At 37.3% G+C, this 27,711-nt stretch overlaps 1 protein-coding gene across 1 annotated transcript; it reads right to left on the reverse strand.

The window, feature by feature from the left end:
* Positions 1–27,485, reverse strand: LOC102026126 (calcium-activated chloride channel regulator 4). The gene is made up of 14 exons (XM_005385359.1): positions 27,327–27,485; positions 23,557–23,697; positions 23,270–23,417; positions 20,339–20,447; positions 18,697–18,874; positions 18,041–18,259; positions 12,515–12,742; positions 10,768–10,945; positions 10,025–10,131; positions 5,692–5,907; positions 3,939–4,206; positions 1,876–2,046; positions 764–997; positions 1–410 (listed from the first exon to the last, which is right to left on the reverse strand). The coding sequence occupies exons 1-14, from the start codon at positions 27,483–27,485 to the stop codon at positions 1–3; spliced, it is 2,766 nt and encodes a 921-aa protein (XP_005385416.1).
* Positions 27,486–27,711: the final 226 nt, after the last annotated feature.

The raw sequence follows: 27,711 nt of genomic DNA on the forward strand, positions 1-27,711 counted from the left end.
TTAAAGCCTTGTTCCAGGTCTTGAAGAGTTTTTCTTTTTTATGACACAAATAATGGTACTTAAAATAATACTTACAACTACAATAGACACTACTACTGACAACACTACGGTAAAGACGTTAACTCCAGAAGAAGAGTTTTCATCAGGACTGGGATCTTCTTCAGGAATAAACAGAGCCACTTGAGCAATGTTAGACACCTTTGATGTCAAGTTGCTTTTGTCTACACTTTGAATGGCAATGAATATGTGGGTTGCATTTTCTTCTGGGATATTTCCTGGTTTAAATGTAAAGGTCTCCTCGGAGTTGGCCTCCTTTGGGAACAGGTCAGTAGTGTTAACTTGAAGAGCATCATCAAAATTGTCTCTCAGGTCAATCATACTTCCACTTATCCTTATGATATATCGTTGAACTAGGGAAAAAAGTTACATGTAGTTTAGTAGCTACAGCATGTCATATTAAATCTTTCCATTTATTCTCAAAGATATCTTTTAGTCATGCAAAGTATATCCTTATATCTAAGGTTTTAATTGTTTTTAGTAAAAGCTACATTTTCACTTTTAAATTCTGCCAAATGCTACCACATTGTATGAAGAGTAGGGCTGAGGTAAAATGTGTCATATTTGATTGATTCAAAAATATCAGATTTTAAAGTTAATAGTTTGCTGAACTATCAGATACTATTCTCCCTTAACCCACCCTTACACCCTTCTACACAGAGCATCTTTAACCACATGAATAAGCAACATGACACTTTGTTCTTACCTGTCCCAACATCAAAATCCTCTCCTGGTGCTGTCCATGTTAGAATGATCTCTTCTCCCTCAGGTGTGGCGTTCAGGTCTGTGATTTGACTTGGTGGGTATGGGTCAGAGGATTGAGTATTTGTAAATCCTGATACCACAAATGCACTTCCAGATGCTGTTCTGCTGAAATTCTCCAAAACTGTCTCAGTATTCTCATCAGCTTCAGGTCTTGGTGGGTTTCCTTCAATTTCCCCTACATTAAATAATCTCTAGTTTAAAATGGGCACAAATGAACTAGTATTTTTTACAACACAGTGAATCATTTCCCTTTTGTCATTTGTCTTTTTCTTTTTGCTATACATCTAGCTACATTTTTATTAAGACTTGTGACACAATATTAAACCTCAAACTGATGGGGGAACTCTTTCATTAGTAGCCTGAACAGGATGTTGCAGGATAAAGATGTAGAACAAACTGCTTTGCAATGAAGACTGTGTTAAATAAGAATAATGTTATATAATTAAATGTATGCTCTTGTTCTCTCAAATTATCTCCAAGCTAGAAATATATCTGAGAAAATCATTGCCAGTTCCCTTCCAGTTACTTGGCCAGGTCCTTCCTGACCTGATACAAATACTAAGGATGTTGCAACTGTGAACAAAAAGCCTTGAAGAATCAGTCACAAGATAAAGGACCAAAAAAGGAAAGGTAGCAAAGAACACAGTGTGTATACTTGACACCACCTTACTCTACACATTTTTTTTTGACTTTGTAAGGTACTCTAAATGAATATTTAATATTATAACATGTATAATCTGAAGGATAAATCCTGCTTCTGGCCTGTACTTATACTAGTTATAAATTAGGTTGTCTCCTCTGTCCTAAACTTGGGCATATTATTGTTGATATCATCAAGGTGTTCCAAAGTAACATAACACTAGCTGGTATTTTTGAGTACATACAACGTGCCAAAGCTTTCTTTCCAAAGCTGAATTTGGAGGAAATTAACTGAGTATTCCAGTTCGGAAATAGGAAATCTATCCTCAGCTGTAAAATGAAGCCACTTCAGTCATATCAAATTGCAAATATTTTTCCAGTTGTCACTAGTTTCAAATAGCATGAGGTACTCACCATTCACTACCCAGCCTGGTATATATGCAGCTCTGCTCCGTGGATGTTTGGAGCTTCGCATGGTAGAGTTAGTTTCTGCATGAGCTCGCACCTTCAGGCTGTATCTGCCATTTTCTGAATAACCTGTAAAGTACCTAGAGTAGACACCATCATCTTTGAATGCATCAGCACCTAGTTGGAGAAATGAAAATGCAAACTATTATTGTAAATGAAACAACAAATGCATGCATTTTCTAAGAGAAAATTGGTCTCAATAAGTGTATCATCTAGATTGGATGTATTATGGGAACAATACTCTGGAGAATATTTTTGTAATGCTCTGCTATAACAGTATATTGATGAATTTATGCTCATTAGTATTTTAGTGTCTATATACTTATTCCTATATAACACATAGACACATTTTCATTTGTGTATTTATAATAAATAGTTGCATATCACATTTTTCTATCCCTTATCAATTTACATAGTTTATAATATACCTCTTACCGTTTCTCTGCGAGTGGTTTGCTTATATTATAAAATTAATCATTCTGTTCCTTTGTATAAATCTAAAGGGTCTTCACTTTGAGAAACCCTCCTCTGAGCAGCTACTTTGAAGATAACAATAAGTAATACAACAACCATTGTTGATTTCCTATCATCTTGTTTTGAAGTTTGTATCATTTTTATAGTTTTTGTGTTGTATTGTTTTGTTTTTGTCTTTTTTCTTGTTATTTTATTTTTATTCTTTTTTATTTAAAATTTTAAAAAGAAAAAAATCCTTTGCAGGATTTATTCTTTTGTATCCTCAACTAAAAGTACTCATTTATCTTATCTTCCACAATTCCTTTTTACTTTGCTCTTGTTATCCTTATACATTAACTCTTTAATCTGACAGAGGAAAATATCTATTATTCAAACACATTTGTAAGAGCTCAAGACTACTGTATACTTTGTGACTGACAGTGAACCCAACTACTAAACTGCAAAATATATTTCCAAGCACACTTAACATTCTATGTTAGAGGATCTTATACAGCTGAGTTATAGCACTTGGACCAGCAGTATCTGTTTTTTGATAGAACTACAGATATTTAGACATGCTAATTTCTCAGTCTATCTAGGGAAAACCTCAGAATTATATTTCAACAAAGCCGCCAGATGATTCCTTTATACACTAAAACAGGGGTGAACCTATGGCACATGTGTTATTTGTTTTTCTTTTAAGACAATGGATGTGAATGTAGAGTTGCTTTTCTAAACAACAACCCAGTATTCAAGTTTAACCACAGTGGTGGCACTTGCAATAAATAAGTGGGTTTGGGGTTGCAGTTTGGGGAATTGTTTCTAAAAGGTTCACCATCCATGTCCTAACATGTAAGAATGCCCGTTGTAAGCCATTGTCAGTCACCACTACCTACTTAGGGAAAGGAGCTCCTAATTAAATAATTTCACAGTGAAGCGATTATTAATCCAACAAAATGCCAAGAAATGAAACAAGACGTAGGCAAGTTTTAATGTTGCATAATAATTTTGTAGATAGGGGAAGAGAGAGTTGTGGGAAAAGACATGAGTTTCACCAAAGAACAATTTGCCAGCTGTAGCTGAAGATATGATTAAAACATAACTGAATAATTTACATTGCTCCTTGAATTTTTAACAGAAGTTTCAGTTCCCTGGGAAATCTAGACTCTGGAGAAAGGTCCACTCACTCATATAATGGCCAGTACTGTTCCTTGTTTCCTGGTATCTAATGCCCAGTGATGAGACCTCCTCTCTTGTGGCAGTTTTAGGTGTCCCTAGGCCACAGTTCTCTGGCCTGTATTTGTATTTTGTTTCCACTACTGTCAGAAATTCCTCCTGTTTCTCTCTTTCCCTGACAGAGTCCCTTGTGGCCATGTGGAACACACTTGTCAGGACTTTGTAGGTTCTACCTGATAAAATTTCCTGCTGGTTCTGTATTCCTCCACAATCTCTGAATTTGTTGAGTGCCTGTGTTAGTGCTGGACACTGGAACAGAGACCCATAACGTACCCTGAGATATGAAAATATGGGCTTATTCATAAAAGCCTGTGAATTACCTGCACCGTTGTCCAACAGTTCCAAAACTTCTGTGTTTCCACTGTTTGATTCAATGATAGCAGTCACATTGGCTCCAAGAATGGGCACATACCCTTGTTGAACTTCTGCATAGACAATCATTGGGCTGGGGAAGCTGCTTGTGTCTTTATTCATTTTAGCACTCACTGTGATGGGAGGCACAGCAGAATTTGCTGCCCGAGAATTTACTGTAATAGTCAGTGTTTCTGAGTTTGCTTTGGCTTGAAGACTGTAAGTCCAGGTGCCCACCTAAAATGTTCAATGAAAGCATAAGTATTCTTTGTGAAATTATTTTCTGTGATTTGATTATGAAATTCTAAAATAAGTCATAGAAGTATGGACTAGAATATACAGGTCTTTGATGGTTCTGAGATTTTAAAAAGATGCAAACTGAGACAGTTCAGGCAGTACACCCCAACTAGTAGCGTGCATGGTGTCTTTTTTTTTTAATTTAAGGAAAAAAAGGAGGGAAACATTAACAGACAGACAACCTTTTATAAAATAGCAAAAGAACAGTACAGATAATACAGAGTTACAAAGTGGTAGGAAATTAACAATACTTGTTATATTACATATTGATATCTTCAAAGTAGTTTCTCATGAAAACCAATAGAGACATGAAATATTGATCAATCAAGGACTCATTGACAGTTTGTTTCAGCAAAGAAATAGAAGACAGTAGATCAATTATGTTAACTACCATGTATATACATACATACAAAATTTCTCCTTCTTTCCCTTCTTTCTTCCCACATCCCAGTTGCCCTTTACCGCTGACGAGAAAGTGTTCAACATCATTAGTCATTCGAGAAATGCAAATTAAAACAACACTGAGATTCCACCTTACCCCAGTAAGAATGGCTAGCATTAAGAAATCAACCAATAACAAATGCTGGCAAGGCTGTGGAGAAATAGGAACCCTTCTCCACTGCTGGTGGGAATGCAGACTGGTGAAACCACTGTGGAAATCAGTTTGGAGATTCCTCAGAAAACTAGAACTAGAGGTCCCATTCAACCCAGCTATTCCCCTTCTGGGTATCTTCCCAGAAGATCTAAAAACATCATATCATAGCAATATATGTGCACCTATGTTCATAGCAGCACAATTTGTAATTGCTAAATTGTGGAAGTAACCCAAATGTCCATCCACCGAGGATTGGATAAGAAAATTGTGGTACTTTTATAGAATGGAATATTACTCAGCGATAAAGAAAGATAAACTCGAGGCCTTTACAGGTAAATGGTCACAACTAGAGACCATACTCATAAGTGAAATAAATCAGACCTGCATGTGCAAGCACCGCATTGTCTCACTAGTGTAAAACCTGAAAGAGTTAATATAAACTTGGAGTCATGATAGATATTGTGAAATGATAGGAAAGTGTGCATGGTGTCTTTATTGTGTGACATCTCAACTGGAAAAATATGGTTTGGAAATTTGCTGTGGTTTTGTCATCCTTTGACTTCATGGAAAATCTGCACATGAAGTTGCCCAGACTCTTCCCATAGCTTCTCCATAGAATTCTTCTTGGATTACCTTCTCTTCCTTGCTCCTGATACATGAGTTCTTTCTCATATTCCTTTGCATTAATACTTTCAGAATCACACAATATGGAGAATATGTAGTGTTTTGTATTCATTTGATTTTTGTATAATTATTGGCATTCACGATTATGACACTAAACTGTTTACAAATTTAAAAATGCAGAACAAGTCTAAAAGGTGATTACTCACCTGTGCATTTTCTGGAATACTGAGATAAGCCATTTGGGAAGCAGTGTCCTGAGTGAAACCTGCTGTTGGTGCTCCACTGGGATCCCAGAGAGAAATGCTGGGAGGCTGTGCAGTCCAGGTGACAAGAAAGAACGTGTCCTTTCCCACGGTGCTGTCGATTATCACCGTGCCGTTCATCCAGGCATCAGTGGTCAGGGTTAATCCCTTACTTTCAAGCTGTTTAAACATATTTTAAAAATTAATGACTACAGACAAGACTCATTGCATTCTGATGAATTTTTTTTTCAAAGATGATTCTCAGTTTATGTTCTGAAAACAAGCTTGTGTATGGCATACCAGTTTAGACTTGTGGTCTTTCCAAAAGCTGATTGGAATGCAACAATTGTCAGCAAGAAAGTGTGAAACTATAGATCTGAGAGAAGACTCTATATAATAAAAGTCATAGAGCAGGAACATGGATTTCATAGATGGACATATGATACTATCATTTTTCCACAGTTTTCTAGGGAAATATTCACTACAGTCTTTTGTATGAAAGGGAAGCACAATAATAGAGAAAGGTTAGTTGAAGGGTGTGTGTGTGTCTGTGTATTATCCTCAGTTTAAACTCATGATGATTCAATGACTAGGAACTAGAGTATTTGAGTAGTGTAATGGTTTATATCGACATGTGACTTATGTGCAGATGGGTGGAGCTATGGGAGGTAACTAGATGATGGGAACGAGGTACTCATCACTGGATTGTTCCACTGATAAGTTTCTAGCTAAATGTAATGTGAGCAGTAGGTGGGTCACTGGGTGCATGGCCATGAACCATGCCAGCTGAGTGTGGACTGAAATCTCTACAAACTGTGATCTAAATCAAATCTTTCTTCCCTGGAATTTTGGGTGTTAAGTATTGTGTCTCAGCAATAGGAAGTAACTAAGTCAGACACTGGTACTAGAAAAGTAGGGTCATTGCTGTGACATCACCTTTGGAAGTGGCCTGCAGGAGGAGTTTGAAAGGTTTGAGATGCTGGCTGAAGGAGTCCTAGAGTGCTGTGAGCCAACTTTATGTGAGATTCTGTTCAGAGCTCAGAGGCCCAGCCTGCTGATAGAAATGCAGCCTGGAAAGAGCAAGCTCAGGAGGTTTCATTTGGTAACAAAGACTGCATTGGTAGTTGCACTCCAGACCATGTGTGTTATGCTTTGGTGGGAAAATTTATCAGCCTTTGCTTATGTCCTGAGACTGTGAGAGACTGAGATGAAGGGTGGTGAACAAACTAATCTGGTGGAGGAAATTTTAAGGCAACCATCCATTCACACTATGGTTTGAGAACTGTTGGGGGGATTCTAGCCAGGTTCACATTGATAATTGACAGCAGACAGCTTAGCAGAAAGTTTTAAAAAGTTTTGAGTTTGGACAGAAAGGAAGCTCTGGTAAAGTTGAAGCTTGCAAATATGGAGATGGGGACAGCTTGTTTGCTGCCAAGATTAGTATTGAAAAGAAGCCAAGTGCTTTGGAGTGGGACAATAAGGAAAATGCCTGGAGTGAATGTGAGGAACCAGTAAGGCCCACCTTCTCTAGGCTCAGACTTGAATAGGTGAAAAACTTTTGAGAAGAGAGCCCCAAGGGACCATGCTCCACAATGGCACACAGTCTAGAAAATGAAAATTCATTCCTTAAGATTCAGTTCACCATGCTCAACCATCCAGTTACTCAGAGGCCTCTGCAACCACAGCATGACACAAAAGGGTTCTGCTAGTGCTCAAGCTGGAGGCAGACCTCAGCATCATCCACATAACGCTGGTTTTATGGGTATGCAAAATGCAAGAATTTTAGGATCAGGCAGGCTTCCACCAAGATGTCAGAAGAAAGCCTAAGAGGCCAGGCCATGTGTTCCTGAGAGGGTAGCTTGTGAACCTGTGAGTGTGAAGCTGAAAGTGCAGCCAGAGGTCCTAGAAAACTGGAGAACCCATGAATATGGAACATCTGTGGAAAGCCATCAAGAGTGAGAAAAGTTGGCCTGAGAAGAACCATGAGGGTTATAACCAATGGCAGTGTCATAGGGGTGTGGCCACCTAAGCCCTTGCAATTTGCATCTAACCACTATTTGCCCAGAGTGCTGGACATGGAAATACAAGCTTTAATGTTTGGCCTTCTGAGTTTCATTTTTGCTTTGATACTATTCCTGCCTTTTCTAATAGGAATGTTTACCCTGTGCCTTTGTATCTGGGAAATATTTTCTTTTGATTATACATAGGCTCACAACTAAGAGTTTGCCTAAATCTCAGAGAAGACTTTGGACTAAGAGTTTTCAGTGGAACTTGGTACGACTTTGGCATCCATTAGGGATGGAATAAATGAATTTTGTATAGATGCACATGAGTCCTTCAAAGGGACAGACATGGAATGTGACAGTTTATATCTAGATGTTCCACAAATGCCTCATGTGATCATAGGTGGTGCTTCGGGAGGTGATTGGATCATAAGGTGTGATACTCATTAGTGAATCATACCACTGATCAGATTATATTAAATGTGATGTTGGGAAGAGATGGGTCACTGGAGGTGTGGATTCAATGCAGTACCTCCTTCACTTCTCTCTCGATCACCTTCTGCTTCCTACCTGCCATGCTATGACCTGTTTCTCCTCTTCTATGCTCCTCTGCCATGCTACATTGCTTTGGAGTAAGCTGACCATGGACTGAAACCTCTATAAACCATGAGCCAAAATAAACCTTTCCTCCTTAGAACTGTAAGTGTTGTGTATTGTGTGTCAGTGATGAGAAAGTAGCTACATCAAATAAGACACAGTGAGGGTCTCAGATATAAAATTAGGACTAGTAAATAATTGAGTCAAGCTTTCATGAATATTTTCCTAATGTAGAGTGTGGATATGATTTTGCACAAAGGAGAAAGGGTGAGAAACTGAACAGTATGTGCATTCAAGAAAAGGTCAGACAGACATGTGAAGGATGGCATCCTAAGAAGAACGAAAGGAAAAGCCAGGACCTTCTCTCAGAGGATGTTTAAAGAAGTTATTCAAGTCTTTGTTGATAGCACTTAGTATAGGGAAGCCAATATTTTTGTTAAATTACCTTAGTTTTAAAATAACAAAGATGTGTGCATTTACCACATACAGCATGACTTGCCTAAATAATAATCTACTTTCAATCTGACACACTAAATTCTGTTTTTATTCTTTTAAATGTCTTGAGAATATTCCACTTAGAGTTACCACTATCCATTCAGAATTATTGAAGTAAAAATTGAGGAGAAAATAATCTTCTCAAAATCAGCTTTTCCAAAAACCCCAGTTCTTCCTGGTAGTCAATTTCACATGGTAATACTGTTATTCTCTCCATTGTCAACCTGGTTGAAAAGTCTCAGAAATGCCCTTCACTTTTTCTGATTTTTTCCCCCATTCACTGGGCTAGATTTCAGGTGAATTTTTAAACTACTACAGGATAAATCTACAGATCAGATCTCCTGAGCAGATAGTACAAATGCTCAATCCAACTTGTGTACTTTTTGCTCTCCTTGTTGGGAAGTAGAGAAAAAGATTTATTAGGTGGTCATGGCAAGTTTCAAAGTAGCGAAAGATTTGATAAATTGGAAAATAGAAGATAAAGTTTTGGCATTAAGGAACATGACAAAGAGTGAATTGATAAGAACAGGCACATTTTAAAAACATATTTTGATAGAAACAGGCAATGCTGACATTGTACATGAGATATGAATTACTAACCAAAGTATAATCAAAGTTTTAAAATCGTAGAGAAAATGGTGATACTGTTGAGACACAGGTCAGAAAAAAGTTTTGTTCAGAAAGATGTAAATAAAATAAAAAGCCAATGAAAAAAGTTGTTGAGGTGGGAATAGAAGCCTTAAGCTTGCAAAGACACAATTCCTATTTCCCCTATATTTATATTTATTTCCAGAATACAGTCTTTCTGTTTCCAAGCTAGATGATTCAGTTTATTTGTCTAAATCTATGTAACAGCAGTGAAAGTTAAGGCAAGTTTGAAAGCTTAAAAATTTTTCAAAAATGTATTCATAAAAATTGTGTAGCATATTTTGGACGAAGTCTAGTTTTGGTGGGAAACTGGTATTACTCAATTTTGGTGCTATTGTTCAACTAAACTTCATGGCAAAATGAAAAAAATGGTCTCTAATTTCTTGATATAATTTACTCTCATTTCACCACTTAATTATATTTAAAGAAAAATATCTACTTCAGATTTTAATTTTAATTAATTTTTCACTTGGAGAGGATTATAGAAACAGCACAACTATTTTTATAGGTTATGGTAAATGCAAACACAAACCTCCAACAGTGGGAACTCTCACCTGAATGGACTTCTGGCTGAAACCAGCATTTTCTGATGCAAGGGCCGCAAAAGCATCAATGAGTCCATTGTTCTCAGCATTATCTGAAGCATAAAAGTGATTTCCTCCTAAAATGTAAATGCACAGGCAAGGTTAATTTCTAGAAAATAAGTGTTTGCACATTTTAGTGACTAATAGACAACAGTTTTTAAAAAGTCAGAGTATCGGTATGTACTATTATAAGAAACCAATATCAGGTAGCTGTAATTTTAATTCTGAAATGCTAATTTAAAATCTCATAACCAGAAAGTAAAAGCTTCCTTAATACCTCAGTATCAAATCTCAGCTAGAGAAAATGCATCAAATGATCAATGAGAGAATATGTTACAATTCTGTGTGTTTAAATTCATAGTCTTTGCACAGTATTTTAGGAGAATTATTCACTTTTATTCAAGATAAAGCTTGACAAAGTCAGCTCTTAGATTTTTCAGACAAAGTAAATCAGAAATGGATTATTGGTGTTGCTCTGCATTCTTATGTTATGAAGAAATACTGTGTGATTGTGTAATTTGATTAGCACTTCTATTTGTCTTTCTACACCTGTCACTCTGACTACGCTGAGAACATTGGGTCTGCTTTGACCTAGTCTCCAGTTCCTGGCACAGCACCCTCAGAGCAGGAACTCAAGAGAAGGTGCAGAGTTGGGAATCCAGACACTGACACATTCCTATCCAAAGCCCAGAATGTATAGTCCGTATTTTAACCTGTTTCGTTGCTCATCTGTATGACTACTTGCTCAGCAGATGGTCCCAGGGCAATCAAATGAATGATGATCCCGCTCTCTTTCACTTCATCAATACAAGCATTGGCAGTGCTGTCTTCCCCATCAGTCAGCAGGACTATTTCAGACCCATCCAGTTGGGAGGCTGCCTTTCTAATCACCTGCAAACATATTTCAGACACAATTACCACCGTAGATTGAACAGATTGATGGGAAAGTAGAAAAACACAGAGAAAATAAAGAAAAATGTGTAAGACAGAAGAGAGAGTCTTTGTTTCAAAATCATAGAATCTGTAATTAACAATATTTGGGGTATCTATTTTTTTATACTGAAGATTGAACCAGAGTCTTTGCACTTAACTATATCCCCAGTCCATTTACCTTTTATTTTGGAACAAAGGCTCTCTAAGTCACTTGATTTCAGCTCTAACTTGTGTTCTCTCTGATTTGACCTCCCAGAGTGGTAGGATTACAGATATCTACAACATATCTAGCTGCCCTAGGGAATCTGCAACATGATTTTTTTCCTATCCCCCCAAAGCAGGGAACATTTATGCAGATGAACACTGGTGGGAGCAGGGTTTTGGAAAATCCTGCCAACGTTAGACAAGGGCACCATCTCAGCCTAGGAAGTATAGGTGGTTGAAACACCCAAAATATATCTGTGAGATTGACTATAAATATTCTTTTTGCTTCCTTTGACTTGCCTATCCTTGGAGAAGCCTTCCATATAAAGGTTGTGGTCCACAGAGTTCAATATATTAATAATTCATCTTAACATAAAAACATCACTGATGTCAAATTAGAAAATCCCCAGCATGCTTATGAGGGAAAGATAAGTTTACTTCTAAACATGGTGAGCTTAGGGATTTATTACATAACTATTAATTTACTTTTAGTAGTGGCTAATATCAAAATAAGCATATTACAGTTGATCAAAGACCAAATGAGTAATATTTACTGAGTTCTATTTGTAGCTTGAATATTTTCCTTGTAAAAGCCCAACAGTTTAAAAATCAGACTTCATCTAGCTACCTATAGAGAGGGTAAAAGTAATTTAGCTTGAAATTACAATTATATTTAATTTTCTCTGATTGCTTTATTTGTAATGGCTTCCTTGAGCACCATCTTGAGGAACTGATTCTAGGACAAAAGAGAAAAAAATGCCAGGTTAATGTTGATTTTCTTGCACTTGGAGTAGAGGTACATGTAGATTTGAGAAGAGGGTTTGAGATGTAGAAATCCCTAATGAAGCTGGAATCAGAGAAATAATTATGCTATGAGACATGCTATGAGACAAAGTGACATATATATATGAAAAATATACTCTAACATGCATTGAACCAAACTGAAATATAGATAAATGCTTCTAAGCATTAATGGCATTAATAGAGCATGTCCATCACATTTCGCCTACAAATTTGAGTGCAAAATGAAAATCTGGGGATGAAGACAAGCTCTTTCTTGTCCTCCCACTTTCTTCTCCTCACTTTTTTGTGTGAGTTTATTCACTGAGCACTTGCAATACATCAGTCATTGTAGTGGAAAATCATGATCCTCCACTGATGGAAGAAATTCAATTCAATTTAATATTTACCAAGGTTTGAGTCAGAGACAGAGTGACAGATGAGCAACAAAGACACAGCTGACATGTCAGCAGAGAAGTGTGTAATTCAAGATAAATTCAAAGAATTATAGTGTTATTATTTGCTTAACATTATGATTTTTACCTCAAATGCCTGTCTAATCCCAGAGCAGATGGAAGTTCCTCCAATAGCTTGTGTAGGCAAGCTGTTCACAAGGGTGTCTCTTTCGCTGTTGCTTCTTATTTGTATTAAGTCACTTCTAATGCTTGCACTACTGTCAAATTGAACCATTCCTACCCAGGATCCATTTTCCACAGTCTGTAGCAGAAAGTGCTTTGCTGCTTGATTCATTCGATTGAGGCGGTTATAACCCTGAATAAAAAAGTAAAAGAAAATAACCAAGTAGTTTTCAATTGGAAGAAAATAGAGTCATACATAATGAGTACATGCATTTATTGGTAAGAAATTTTCAGTGATAACTGTTATTATTGATAAAAATAGTTCTCTTTTTTCAATTGATAAAATTCAAAAATAAATTTGAAAAATTGTTCTCTTTTTTCAATTGAAAAATATAATTATATGTATTATGAGACATACATAGTTTAGTTAAGAGCTCATATTTTTTAACTAGAGAAGGTTTCTGGGTGCTAAACACTCCAGTTAGAGATGGAAGCTAGGATGGAAATTCAGTTAAAAATGGGGATGATGATTCACATGTTAGAGATCCTCTAATTGCACTGTTAGCCTCTGTTCCAGCTGTCTTAGATGAAGTCACCAATGTTCACCAATGAAACCAGAATATTTTAGACTTCAGTCAGAGTTGAAATTGCCTCACTCACTGAGGACTAGTCTACTCCATGTGTGAAACTTACCTGAGCTGAGGCAAAATTCTGAGACTCCATTCTTTACCAATACCCTTTGTCTTCTACTACTAACTTTCCCCTACCATTTGTTCACCAATAATTGATTGAAGTTGGCTCTTTGGTAACCTGTTGAGATTCACATCACCAACCTCATACTGAATGGTGGAAAAACCAAAAGCTTTTCTTCTAAAATCAGGTATCAGAAAAGAATATTCATTCTCATCCCCCTATTCAATATGGTACATGAAATTTTAGCTAGAATACCTGTGCAGGAGAAAAAATAATATGGATGCAAATAGGACAGGAAAAATCCTCTTTATTTGCAATTGATATGATGCTATATTCAGAAGATCCTAAAGACTCCACTAAAAGATCTTTAGATTTGGTACATAAGTTCAGCAATGAAACAGGATACAAAATCAACACTAAAAATTAATAGCTTTTTTTATGCCAATAATGAAACAGCTGACACAGAACTCAGGAACACAATTCTATTCAGTAGCTTCAAAAACATTCACCTAGGAATCCAGCTCACCAAGGAGGTGAAAGTCTTCTGCCATGAAAATGAAAGAAGACAAGAAATGAGGAAGAAAGACTTTAGAAGATGGAAAGATCTTCCATGTTAATGGATTGACAGCATTAATATTGCTGAAATGGCCATATTACCAAAAGGGAGCTACAGATTTAATGCAGTCTCCATCAGACACCAACCATCCTTCACAGAGCTAGAGGAAACAATCCTAAATTCCTATGAAAACACAAAAGAGGAAGAATAGCTAATGCAATCCTTGGGAAAAAGAGTAAGGCTGGAGTCATTACAATATCAGATTGCACATTATATTACAAAGACATTGAAAACAGCATGCCGCTGGCACAAAAATAGACATATGGACCAATGCAACAGAAAAGAGTATTCCAAAACATACTCACACAATTGCCACTTGGGTTTGACAAAAGAGCCAAAAAAATATATTAGGTAAAAGACAGCTTCTTTAACAAATGGTGCCCAGAAAATTGCATATCACTATGTATAAGATTGAAACTATATCTTTTCTCTCATCTGGGTTAAGAATCAATTCATAATTGATCAAAGACCTAGGTGTAAGTCTTGTAACTTTGAAACTCCTAGAAGAAAACATAGGAGAAATGCATGAAGGCATAGTTATAGGAAAGAACTGTCTAAATAGGGCTCCATTCGCACAAGAAATGATAGCAAAAATGAACAGATGAGACTATGTCAAGTTAAAAAGTTTCTTCACAGTAAAGAAAACAATCAATAGCATAACAAAATAGTCTATAGGATGGGACAAAAATCTTTTCCAGCTACTCTGTTGACAGAGCATTAATTTTTTTAATTTTAAAGAGAGTAGTACATGAGAAACAACAAGAAAAATAGAACAGTAGCAACATACCAGTATCATGAACATAAACAAATCAAAGCAAGAACATTCAAAGTGATACAGGGTCTCAAGACAAATTAATACAAATCAATAGCAGTTGTTACCTTGCATATCACTATCCTCAACTACATCAGAGCATTAATGTTTAGAATAGAGGAGTAACTCTAAAAACTTAATACCAAAAATTTAAATAGCCTAATGAATAAACGGGCAAGGGAATTGAAGAGACACTTCTCAAGAGAAGAAATGGTTAGTAAGTACATGAAGAAATGTTCAGATCCTTAGGTAAATGCAAATCAATCTCCACTGAAATTTTGTCTCAGCTCAGTGACAATCATCATGAATAGAAAACAACAAACCAATGTTTGTAATGATGGATTGGGGAAAAGGACGTGTTTACACTCTCAATAGGGATGTGAACTAGTACTTTCACTGTGAAAATAAGCATGGAAGTTCTTTAAATAGCTAAAAGTAGAACTATTATTTCACACAAGTATACCACTCCTTGTGAGATGCCACATGGAATTAAAGTCAGCAAATTGTAGTGATACCTAAATACTTATTTTTTTGCGGTAAATTTACAACAGCCAAAATATGGAACCAGCCTAGGTGCCCAATAATAGATGAATATAAAAGAAAATAAGGTATATATACATAGTGGGCTATTACTCAACCATAGAAAGGAATGAAATTATGTCATTTGCAGAAAATAGATGGAACTAGATATCCTCATTTTAAGCAAAATAACCCAGATTCAGAAAGACAAATTTCATATGTTTTCCCTTTTATATGGATTCTAAAACGAACAAAAGAAAAGGCACAAAAGCATGAAAGTAGGAAGGAGATTCAAAAGGAAGGAAATGAGGGAGAGGGGATGAACAGTAAGATGACGGTTACCTGATATAAGTTATATGCATGTATAAAATACCACACTGAAAAGCAGTGTTCTGTAAAACTAAGAGGAGCTAGTAGTAATTAAAATGATTGCAACTGAGTTTTTGAGGTGATTTACCAGGGTGTCCGTCTCCTCAGGCATCTGTCTTCTCCATGCCACCTCCTCACAACCAGTGCCCAAATTTCCCTCTGATGTCCTTGAGGGAAATCACTGTGAAGAACTCCTACGTGCCCATGTTTCAGGGCTCGCCTCCACTTTACTTTGTCTTTTAACCTGGATCTACCATCACCCTGGGCCATGGAGTCCGCTCGTCTTCTCCCTCTCAGGAACCTCTCCTCCTCTCGGTGACATTTCCCAGATCACTTGTATGTGCTGGCGTCAGCACTTTTCTGGCTTCTTTGAAATCCTCTGTTATTGTAGCCATTTCATTAATTTCTACCTTTCTCTGCCCTTTTTAATAACTATATTTCTCCATTAGCTGCAATAAGTTTGGATCTCAGCATGCTTTCTTTAGCCTCAAATGTACCACCTTTCTGGGATCCTTATCACATTGCATCGCTTGTTTGAATTTCATTCATTTTGACAATTATTTATTGATCAACCCTATTGATGTGCACCAAACTCTATTCTAGGCTATGGGGGTTACAAAGATGCATCAGGCAAGGTCCCAATTCCTAAACACTCTCCTAATCTATTTGGCAGATGAGTGTACTTTCAAAATTATATGCCACAATAGAGGCAAGCCTAGTCCATCTTGGGGAGAGATGATGGCTTCTCATAAATTTTGGAGGAATAAGTATGACTTAACCAGTAATGGAGAATGGGAGAGAAAACATTCTCTATTGAATATGACATTTCTAGCCATGGATCTATCTTTTCAGAGCCAAGAGCAATACCTGCCACTCACTGAGTGAAAATGGATTTCATGGCTGCATCTACCCATATATTTTTTTAAAAATAAAGTTTATTGGTACAATTTAGACACTCATCATAGGGAATTTGTACCTGCATATGATACACATTACTCCCTCTTTTTTCCCTCCATTCCCCTTTCCTGTCTCCAATCCCTTGTCCACTCCTTATGTACGTAGCTTTGTTTTCATTTTTTCCTTCTTATCTCATTTTTTTCTTTTCTATTCCACTCACTCCCCCAGTGCCCCTTTTATTTTGAACAATTACTTCCTATTTCACAATATCTATTACAAATTTTGGTTCTTATTTATACTTTCAATTTCTCCCACCAGAGATACAGTGTGATATTTACACATGTATATCTGATTTATTTCACTTAAGACACAATAAAATAATCACCAACAGAATGAAAATACAACCCACATATTGGAAAAGAAATCTTAGCCTGTTGTTCTTCAGACAAAGGACTAATATTTAGAAAATATAAAGAACTGAAAAAAATCAGACCTACTGTATATAAAGTCCCAGTCCAAAAAGGGGCATTTGAAATAAATAGACACTTCTTAGATGAAGAAATAGAAGCAGCAAATAAATACAGGAAAAAATGTTCAACATCACTGGTCTTCCAAGAGATGCAAATTAAAACAACACTGAGATTCCAATTCATTCTAGAAAGATATTACCAAGAAATCAACCAATTACCAGTGTTGGTGGGGCTGTGGGAAAAGGAATACTTCTCCAGTGTTGGAGGGAGTGTAGATTGGTGCAACCACTGTGGAAGTCAGTGTGGAGATTCCTCAAAAAACCAGGACTAGAGATCACATTGGACCTAGCTATTCCCCTTCTATGTATCTTACCAAAAAAATTAAAAGCATCATACCACAGCGATATTTGTGCACCCATGTTTATAGGAGCATAGTTTAAAATAGCTAAATCTTGGAAACAACCCAAATGCTCATCAACCAATGAATGGATAAAAAAGATTTTTTTTTTATACAATGGAGTACTACTGAACCACAAAAAGGACACACTTGAGAAATTTATAGCTAAATGGATGGGCCTTGAGACTGTACTCCTAAGTATCCACATATTCTTTGTGGTGATTTTTTTTGTTAATTACTTTGAGCATGAAGAGGTCACTCAGACAAACGGTACAAATAAAATAGTGCTATGTGAGGAATACTGCTGATTTATCGTTTTAAAGCCAGAAATAGAGTTTAGCAGCCATTAAGGCTCAAGTTTTTCAAACATTTTCAATAAAAGGGCCTTAATTTAATGATATGTCATTTTTCAATCTCTAGCTCTGATCTCTGAAATAACGCTTGACTATGAGCTCCCTACCGTAAGCCATCCATCTTCTTGCAAAAACATGGACACACTTGGGTAAGACCTTTTTAGCTCTACTGGCATCTTTGGCTCTTTTTTCCTGCAATAGTTTTCTTTACAGTACCTTGAGGTCATGATCACAGGAAATGATGGCACCTTATGCCACCATGCAATTTGGAACAACTCAGGGACAGGTAGAGTACAGTGTGTTCCTAACAGTCAATTACACTCCCCCGCCACTTCCATTCTCAGAAAAAAATGGTCCCAAACTTACACCCATGCTTCCAGACTTATCAAGAACGAGGCACACAATTCTTTCACTGATCCTCAGCAGTGAGAAGACAGGTGGAGAAGGTGGTCCTGTCATAGGCAGAGCTCTGCTAAAATCTTCAGACTCTCTGATTATCTCCCATATACTCCTAAAATTGCACTTTAGGTTTTGTAGACTTGGAGCTTCTTGGTTATGGTTTTTTTCATTGCAGAATTCAACAACCTAGAAAGGTGACAAAATGGAAAAGTAATTTTACTATACATTAAAATACTTCATTACAAGCCTGAAAAAATTAAAATATGTCCTGCAACTATGATTTAATTGAATGATATATATTTAAGGCTAATTAATATTGTGCTAGAGTAAACTTAGCAAAATGATAACAGTTGGTAATACTAGTTGAGGACTCACAATGTCTCAGACAGTGAGTAAAGAATTTCATATTAATAGATTTAATCCTCCTGTGGTCTAGATACACATTTTTAAATCAGGTATGTTGGGGGTATAGGGTGTAACACTGTTAGAACTGTACATGTATAGCATGTGCAAGGCGCTGGGTTTGATCACTAGTACCACAAAATAAAAGAAAATAATCAATTAAATAAAATCAGATATATCCTTTGATTATAAATTCTTCTTGCAAGGAGTGTCACACTTACAGAATCAATACTTTGCATAAACATTATGGAAGCTTTTTCCACTTGATCTTTATCGGGGAAGAACTGGCAATCCTTTTCATACAGTTTTGTAGTAGAATCCATTCTACATCTTCTAGTTACACAGCTACCTGCTTGACATTGGTAAACGCTATTTGTCCCAGAGATGCCAGTGGAACACCTGAAAATAAGTGACAGTTATTCTTTGAGACATCTTAGTCATTAATGCTTAAAAACTTGTGTTTAAATTCATGATGAGGTTTATATCAAGGTGTTTCATTTGTGTGTTCCATTTATTTCCTATGCACATAACAAATTTTAAGAGTTCCAGTCAAACCAATCATTTATTTTTCAAGAGTATAATTTGGAACATTTAAATGATATACATGACTGAGTTCTCGGATGTAATTAAAGCTGCCAGGCTGTTGCTTACGCATCTCTGCTGCTGGCCTTATGTTGGTGAATGCACTGCAGGTACCCGGATGAGGGAAGTTGTGAAACCATTTCTCTGAATACTACCTTAGCTTGATGTTCTCTACAGACTTCTCAAAAAGATACTCCCCATAAGTGGGATAAGGCAGAGCTACAAGTGTTTGGATTATTCAAGGACATTCTTATCCAAAAGGAAGTGTGACCAGAAGCAAATTGTGAGGTGCTCTCAAAAAGGTCAGTAGAATAAAGAATGATGGAGGCATTTCAAATTTGTGCTTGCATGGAACTGGCAACAGATTGCAACAGTTATATCGGATATGCAGGGATGCGATTGTGGCTCATCTTTCCCATAGGTTTTCATTTGAAAGTCAGAAAGTGATGACTAGATTTCCTTTAGTCATCTAGGGAGTCTCCTAAACATGTTTATGCTTCTAATGCCCAAACTTGTTAACATAATGGTGCCACCTAGAAGAACACTCATGATGAATATTTTAGGGCAGAAAAAGCTATTTGGAAGGACACGACATAAGCAAATGTAATCAGTGAAATACTTTTCAAACTATATCCCTAGAAACTGCTGCATTAGGATCGAGAAAGGGTCCTCACTGAAATTGTGTACTTTTTTGTTGCACATTATTGACAGTTCCTTCACCCCAGCAGGACATAACATCATGAGGTTGATGGCACCTTATTTCAAATGTGTTCTCCAACCATTTTGCTTTCTCCACCTCAGAATCAACAAAAATCCCAGTTCATTATTAATATTAATGCTACTAACATTTTAAAATGCACTTTATAGAACTCCAAGAAGTTCCTAGTTAGCTCCTTGAAGCTGCTTAACCATTCAGTGGTGCTTAACCAGTTTTTGTTCATTTTTGGTGTAATGGGAGCAACTTCAGTCTTCTCCCAGTATATTCAAAGTTCATTTACATGGTGTCAATGTTCAGTCAAAGTGAGTGCTGGCAGCTATGGTAGGTGGGTATGAAATGTGTCAAGTTGTCAACAAACACTTCCCGTTGAAGTTATGTGTATTTTTAATGGACAACCAGCTGCATTAAAATAAACTTTCTAAAAAAAAACCAATTTTCTGATTTTGCATCTATCATCTACATTGGGGCATTGAAAAATGATTGTCACTTATAACAAATCAGAGTAAAGAGAATAAAATCAATTAAAAGTCTGAGGTTATCCAAGAAAATTTAAGGAACTATGCCTTGTGGCTTCAATTTTCTTTGACTTGCTCAGGTAGAAAGGCTGATCTTCATTGTATTCATCGAACACCCCCCAGCGGAGATGGGCCCACTCGTGGACAAGCAGTCTCCCTGTGGGAAAACGTTTCAAAAACAACCAAAATTGAAGTGACAAATTTTATACCTGAAAAATTTGGAGACGTTTCAGTTACAAAAATATTTCCCATTAAATTTTCTGTCACCCCCAGTATTTATGTATTAGTTTATAAAAGAGCTTATTGCTTTAAGTAACATTATATTGTTACTTATATATTACCTTTTTATATATTACATTACCTTTTATATATATTACCTTTATATATTACCTTTTTACTCCACAACATACTGAATCAATTAAACATGTGTGGAATGTATCCTGTGATCAGAATGGACTAGGATTTGAGCTTCTGTTCCTGAAGATTGAAAGATCTTAGATATTACAATGGTTTATGGGTCTCCAAATTTGAACACTATCAGTAACATATTCAGATGCACAGTAATTCTATTGTTTTAAGATAGATGGAGCTAGGAAAAATTTCTAAATATTGTCCTGACAAGGCTGAGAATGAAGAAAAAATTGAAAAACACTACTGTAGACCATATAGGTATTGGGGAATTTAAAATTGAAGTGATTCATTTAGGGTATATATAAATATTATTTATATAAAACAGTATTTTTCAATATTAAGAACAATATGAGGTATTAAGAAATATAAAGTTGTGTATGATACAGAGTAGTCTTTAGCTTGGAGATGTTTTCAGCAAACAAGTTAAGGTAAAGCACTTTTAACGAAAATTTCCAGAGAATGGAAGAATAAAAATGAATCCACAGCTTGAGATACAGAAAAATAAACAGAACTTTCATTTTTGTAATGTTAGGAAAAACTCAGAGGAAATGAGAATGGAGAGAGAGAGACTGAAAATAAAGTCAGTTCTGCCACAATGTGTGCTTCCCTACCTCCAATAACCTCATATGAGATCTGAAAGTAGAAGAGAAGTATCAGTAAGAGGGGAGAAACTCAAGGCTCACCTCTAAGCACTTCCCACTCATAATGTGACCCAGTGCAGGGGCATCAGCAACCCGGGAAGCTCGTTGGAAATACAGTCCCAATCCCACTGAAAGCTACTGATTGAGAGTCTGCATTGTAACAAGTTCCCTGTTATTCCTTTACACACTGCGCTTCAAAATTCATGGTTTAATTTCTTTGTAAACAAAGCCAGGTTAATGACAGTGGGACAATAACCTTCATCTTAGGAGGTAAAGTCATGTCCAGTACTGCAACATGAACTCAGCGGATTTGAAGATAATGTAAATTCACCTGCCCCTGCTGCTCCCTTCTTAGACAGGTCCGCTTGCAGACACGCGCCCCCTCGGCCCGCCTCGCCTCCCATGCTCACCTGGAAAGCAGCCCTCTGACTTAGAATTCTGTTCCCATCTACATGGATGTCTCATTTCTGGCTACATTGTTCTTAGTCTAGTAGCATTCCTGTGTGTGTGTGTGTGTGTGTGTGTGTGTGTGTGTGTACCCACACTCTTAATGTCAGGTCTGGAAGCCTCCAGCCACACAGAGTTGCTTCTTGACTGTTTCAAATGATCTTTCAAGAGACCTATTCTTATGGTTGTTATAATTATTACAAAACTGCATACATTTTGAGGGCTTTCTTCCTCATCTTATTTTCCCAAAGACTTGTGCTTTTTAGGTCATGGCTTGCAAAGTCTGAGCTTTATAAACACCTATATTACCCAATGGAATAAAGACCTGTCTAAGAGGAAGGGCGGGACCTGGCAGCAATGGTTGAGGGCTGAAGAGTGAAGAAATGTCATGAGCACACATGGGGGTACTGGCCTTAAAAATTGGGAAGGCCTTCCTCGTCTATCACAGCTGGAGGGAGGAGATAGACTGGTTGAGTCATTAAGTACTGGAGATGTAGAAAGTCAAATAAGTACTGAGCATGAGTGGTGGGGAATTGAACTATGTTTGCTGAACATGCTTGGTAGGAAAAGGAACAGCTGAGAGGATAGAAAGTATCAGAGGGAACTGTGAGAACAAAACTGGCAAGAAAGAGACTTAGGTGAGACGTAACATCAAGTCGGGAAGAGCTATGGAGCTTCTATAGAAGCTTCATTCTAAGCTTCTTAGACAAGCGGACCTGTCTAAGGTTGACATAAGGAACTAGTCTGGGTAATAATTTTAGGGGAGGGTGTTTTGGCAGACACAAGAGAATGAATGAATGCTCACTTAACAGGCATTAGAAGGAGAGAGGTGATTCTGAGGTTTTTGAGTTCGTAAAACTTTTTACTGAATAACGACGTGAATTGGCTGTTCTTATCAATTATTTGCCTTTTGAAAGTAATAGCTTTAAAATGGCCTTAACATATAGATTGAAGTAGATGAAACTGCAATTTTATCAAGTCCAAATAATAAATTAGAGATAATTTCTTTTACTACAAATAGAATTTGCATAACCGTATCAGCAACTAAAGCCTATGAATGTCTTCCCTTGAGTGGTATCATGGCTGTTTCCAGTTTACTGCACACTGTAAATCTATGGAACTAGTACACACATAGTTACTATCCAGCTGTGGAGATTGGGAAAATTAAATCTACAAAGTATGCCTTCAGAAAATATTTATTATTCTTACTCTTTGTCCAAATTTCTGAAGGTACCATTACATGTTGCATTAAGCATATTTACATAGATTATCCAGTTCAAAAAACTGCAAAGCTTACGAACTCCATTCACATCTCAATGGGAATTAGCTTTGATAAAGAAAATCACTTGTTTAGTTCACATAAAACTAATATACAGGAGAGCCAGGACTATGAACTAGGGCCTTTGCATCTAAAGTCTGTTCATTTAACCTGAGGACAGACCTGCTTGTTAAACGTTAGATTTTTGACCAAATATCCTACCTGATGGTCCATATTCACTTTGGTTTTTGCCCAGAACAAAGTTAGGGGTGAAATGAATGTATTCTGCTTTTTCTCCACATTCTGTGAACTGCCTGGTGTAAGGTTCATCTTGGCCTGGGATGGTTGGTGGTGCAACTATGACATCAGCCTGAGAATATTGGAAAAGACTGTTAAACATCGAGAACAGAAGTGAAAATATTTAGTTAGAATGAATCAAATAAATCTGTGGCAAAATCAGGGAGCATCAGAAAATTTTCCTTTCTCTTAGGGAATATTGTGGCACTTACGTGTTTGTAGCTCTCATGTTTTGGCCTCCTGTACTGAGGATTTCCCTCCCAAGTCTCAGGAATCAATATAGACACATTTTTGAAAAAAAATCTTTTTTCTGTGGCTTCAAAGAGGTAAGTAGATGCTGTGGTCACCATGTCCTGTTATCAGAGGGAAAAAGTATGTGAGGTCAGCTGAGTGAGAGCTGACTGAGGGAGGAATGGCTCATCTCGGGCATTTCCCACCTTTAATTGTTCATTCAAAAGCAACTGAGTGATGAGCAGGGTCTCTGCCCACTGTCCCAGCTCTGCCACCTGTCATTCCTGAACTACCACTTTATCCTGCATGACGAAACATTTATTAATCTTCATTCCTCTTGCCTCTAAAGGCAACTGTCTGTGCTTTGTATTTAGAGGAGCTGATTAATACAAACATGTACATGGACTTTGGAGTCATTTCCTTGATGCAGTGGTAGTGTTAGCACTTTCTGGGTAACAAATCTTGCTTGATTTTTGTAGTGTTGTGAAATTCAGATTCTTCACATCTTCATGGATCATTGCTACCTTACTTGACTTTATGTTTGGCATAAAGAAAGAATGTACTGTGTACATCAGTAGTTCTAAAACTGACATCATTTCTGACAGAAGATGTCTGGGTGAAGAACAGCTTTAGAAGATAAAGCTGTGGAAAACAATCTGTAGGAATGAGTATTAGGAGGGGTTCTCCTCTCCCTACCCGTCTCGCAGGAGAGGTACCTGGGCTGGGAACATGAGTACAGTTATGGAAAAGTGCATAGAAGATATACAACTCTGATCACAGAAGTGTTAGCTTGCTACCCAGCTGACAAAAAATTGAAGCTAAATTTAGCATGATGAGTAAGAGAAGCCGCCCCTCCTTAAAGCTTACCATTTGTTAGGAGAAATAGTTGGGTAAAGAGCAAAATAAAAGATAGATAATAGGAATAGGGAGCTATACTGTTCTCAGATGGGAAGGGGATCAAGAGATGGAGGGACAATAGAGGGAGGGAAGTGATAAGGGATGGGAAAAAGGAATTGGGATGTTTCATGTACGTGGTAAATGTAGCACCAACTCTGCGCAAGGAATGTAAACATTGTGAATTGCAAACATTTCCTCTGCCAGAAAAGAAGAAAGCAGCTCAAGAGATGGGTTGATGGGAGAAGTAGGGAAGGTAAAGGGGATGAATAAAGGAATTAAGATGTATGATGTACATGTACTAACTACACACAAGGAATGTGAATGTTATATATGACACACATGTCTTAATAAACTAAAATTTAAAAAAAAGAAATGGTTGGGTGAAGGGCATTTAGCATCATTTGTTCTGTTATCAAGCCCACCGAATAATTGATAAATTCTAGGTGATGGACCATGATGTCATCTTCATCTTGCTGGAGCATCCCAGTCTACAGGGCAGACAGGCTCCTCCATGATGCTTGCTGCTTTAGCATAATCCCATAACAGAAGTGCTCTTCAGAAATTCCTGGGCTTAGTTCAGGTTCTCTTTAAGAAGAGTCCAATGTGTTGAGTCACATTTACTACACAAAATCAGTAAATTGACTGGTTTCAGCACGATGAGTCAGAAGCCAGAGTTCAGAGAACCAAAGGCCAAAAGGACCAGGAGGGAATTAGGAAAGGAGCTTTGGAGAGCTCCAAAGTAGGAGGGACTGATGTGAGACAGATGAAAGAATTCCATTTCTTTCCTAAGGTTACCTGTTTTTTCTTTCTTTTTTAATCTTCTCCCTCTTTCCTTTCCTCCCTCCTCCTCTCCCTCCCTCCTTTCTTCCCTCCCTCCCTTCCTTCCTCCCTTCCTTCCTCCCTTTCTTCCTTCCTCCCTTCCTTCCTTCCTTCCTTCCTTCCTTCCTTCCTTCCTTCCTTCCTTCCTTCCTTCCATTCTTTCATTATTTTTTGTTCTGACTATTCTACCTCATGTGATGTTGGCAAAATCATTTGGCTTTTTAGAACCCTCATTTTTTCTGTATAATGTGGATGATGATATTTCTCAAGATTATTTGATGATATAAATGCAAGCACTTTGTAGAAAACTGAACATCAAGAAATATTGTGAAGTCTAGGTATGTCTGCAAAAAAAAAGCCAGAATTAAATTTCTATTTGTAGCGTTCAAAAGAGGACCATATTAAGAAATTTTTTGCCTTTAAAAACAATCCTATCAAATACTGGTGTATGGGTTTATAAAAGTTAGAACACAATTTGATCTCTGAACACTAATAGTCTATAATTCTGAGTCAGCTCTGTTATCTGCTCCTCAAGCCTATATGCTTTACTAAAAGTAATCTTTATTTCTCCTGGAATTCAGGAAGGACCAATAAGCAAACACTGATGTGCTACAACAGCATTTATAAAGAATGAATAATAAATGGCAGCTATGGAATCACCAGGTCTCAACTGTACCTTAGAAGGCTTGAACAGTGAACATTAGGACGCAGGAGAAGAGGAATCAAACATAAGGAGTTGTTAGATGTTGAAGTCAGGAAAAGAGAAAACAATCACATAGCTTAAATAGCAAGCTCTGTACCACATGAAATATTATTGTTGGAAAAAACATTAGAAAATCAGTCTTTGTGTGAGCCTTGGAGCCTTTCTATTCTCTGTACGTACTTCCTGACATCTATGGACTCATGCTATCTACATGTTGATGACTGTCAATGTTCTATCTAAGTACACGTTTTTACCCTGAATTCAGATTATTTTAATCTATATGAATGTCTAAAAGCACATTTACTTAGAAATGTGCAAATCTAAATTTCCAAACTACCCAATTTTCTCCATGGTCAATCTTTTCTTCCTAGTTGATGATAGTTCCATCTTTCCAAGTTTTCAGGCAAGAAGAGTTTTTCCTTCTTTCCTACCCGGTCCCACATACATCTAAATCATCAGGAAATATTGTGCATGACACCCTCAGAATATATTGAGAATCACAGACTTCCCTGGTCCTAGTCACCATCACTTCTCACCTGTCCTGAAGCCCTACCTGGTCCTTCTGTACCTCTAGGAGGCCACAGTGTTTATACAGGATGAGTGAACTGCAAACCCTCCGCCTCAGTGACCCCAGAACATGCACAGGAGCATAGGAAGAACAGCCCAAGTCTCCCCAGTGGTCTCTCCAGCTTCAGCGCCTTGCACTTTTCCCCCTGCTCATTCACCATTGTTTCCTTTGGCACATCAAGCAGGCTCTCACCTCCGTGCTCTTCCCATCTGCAGGTTTCCAAGGCCTCTTCCCTCACTCGGAGTGGTGTCTGGCCAGAGGGCACATCCTCAGTGAAGTCTTCCTGACTCCCCCACATGCAACAGCGACTCACATTCTCCTCTTACTCCAGCCACACCCCACACTCTGTATCCTCCTTGCCTGATTTAGTGTACTCCACAACAACCTACTACTATATCACCTGGTATTTTATTCATTTCTAAAAATTGTACTTCATGAGGCCAAAGGCCTTTCTCTCTTTAATTCACTAGTCTCTCCGCCAGCATGCCGTGAACATTCAATAAATATTTACATCATATGAGTCTAAGAACTAATTTACAGATGAGGAAACTGAGGCCCAGGTAGGACCTGAGCCTGTCTTTGATCTTGTGGTGAGACAGAGTGGAGCCCTGTCCAGGGCTCTGTCTCCCTCTGCCCGTCCAGCATTACCCTTACTACACTGAGCTGCTTCTAAAGTTCCTGTAGCATTCAGAGTTCCAATATAATCAGTCATTATGAACTTTTTTCTTCAAAATTCATACAGAAGAAACATCCTTTCTCCTTACCTTTATTCGTTCGATTATTTCTCCATCTTCCGGCACAGCAGGGTCTATAGCAATGATGACGTCTTCATAACCATTCTCATTCAGCTGCACTAGGGAAGCGTCCGAGCCCTGCAGCAGGTGTAGGACTAAGAGGGAAGCAAGGGCTCTGAATAACCCCATTGTTCCTCTCAAGATGTTCAGAAGGCTTTCTTGTACCTTGCTTTTCTCCGTGTATATATACTCCTAAAAATTATCTCTGTTGCTGATTATGGGATGTAGACTGTATAAAGGTCAATGTTATTACACATATGGAAAAATATGTGACTCCAATTTATACTATAATTTATTGCACGTTATTGAAAATTAAGTGATCAAGGGAATAATAGAAATGGAATACTTTTATAAA

The sequence above is a fragment of the Chinchilla lanigera genome, unplaced genomic scaffold, assembly GCF_000276665.1.
Source record: "Chinchilla lanigera isolate Chin_1 unplaced genomic scaffold, ChiLan1.0 scaffold00022, whole genome shotgun sequence".
NCBI classification, from domain to species: domain Eukaryota; kingdom Metazoa; phylum Chordata; class Mammalia; order Rodentia; family Chinchillidae; genus Chinchilla; species Chinchilla lanigera.

Excerpts from the sequence above, each read along its gene's own strand:
- LOC102026126 (XM_005385359.1), bottom strand. The coding sequence starts at position 27,485 with ATGGGGTTATTCAGAGCCCTTGCTTCCCTCTTAGTCCTACACCTGCTG. Across the intron at positions 18,260-18,696 it reads TTATGCAAAGTATTGATTCT|GTTGTTGAATTCTGCAATGA; the intron begins GTAAGTGTGACA and ends TCACCTTTCTAG. Across the intron at positions 10,132-10,767 it reads ACAGATGAGCAACGAAACAG|GAGGAAATCACTTTTATGCT; the intron begins GTTAAAATACGG and ends TTTACATTTTAG.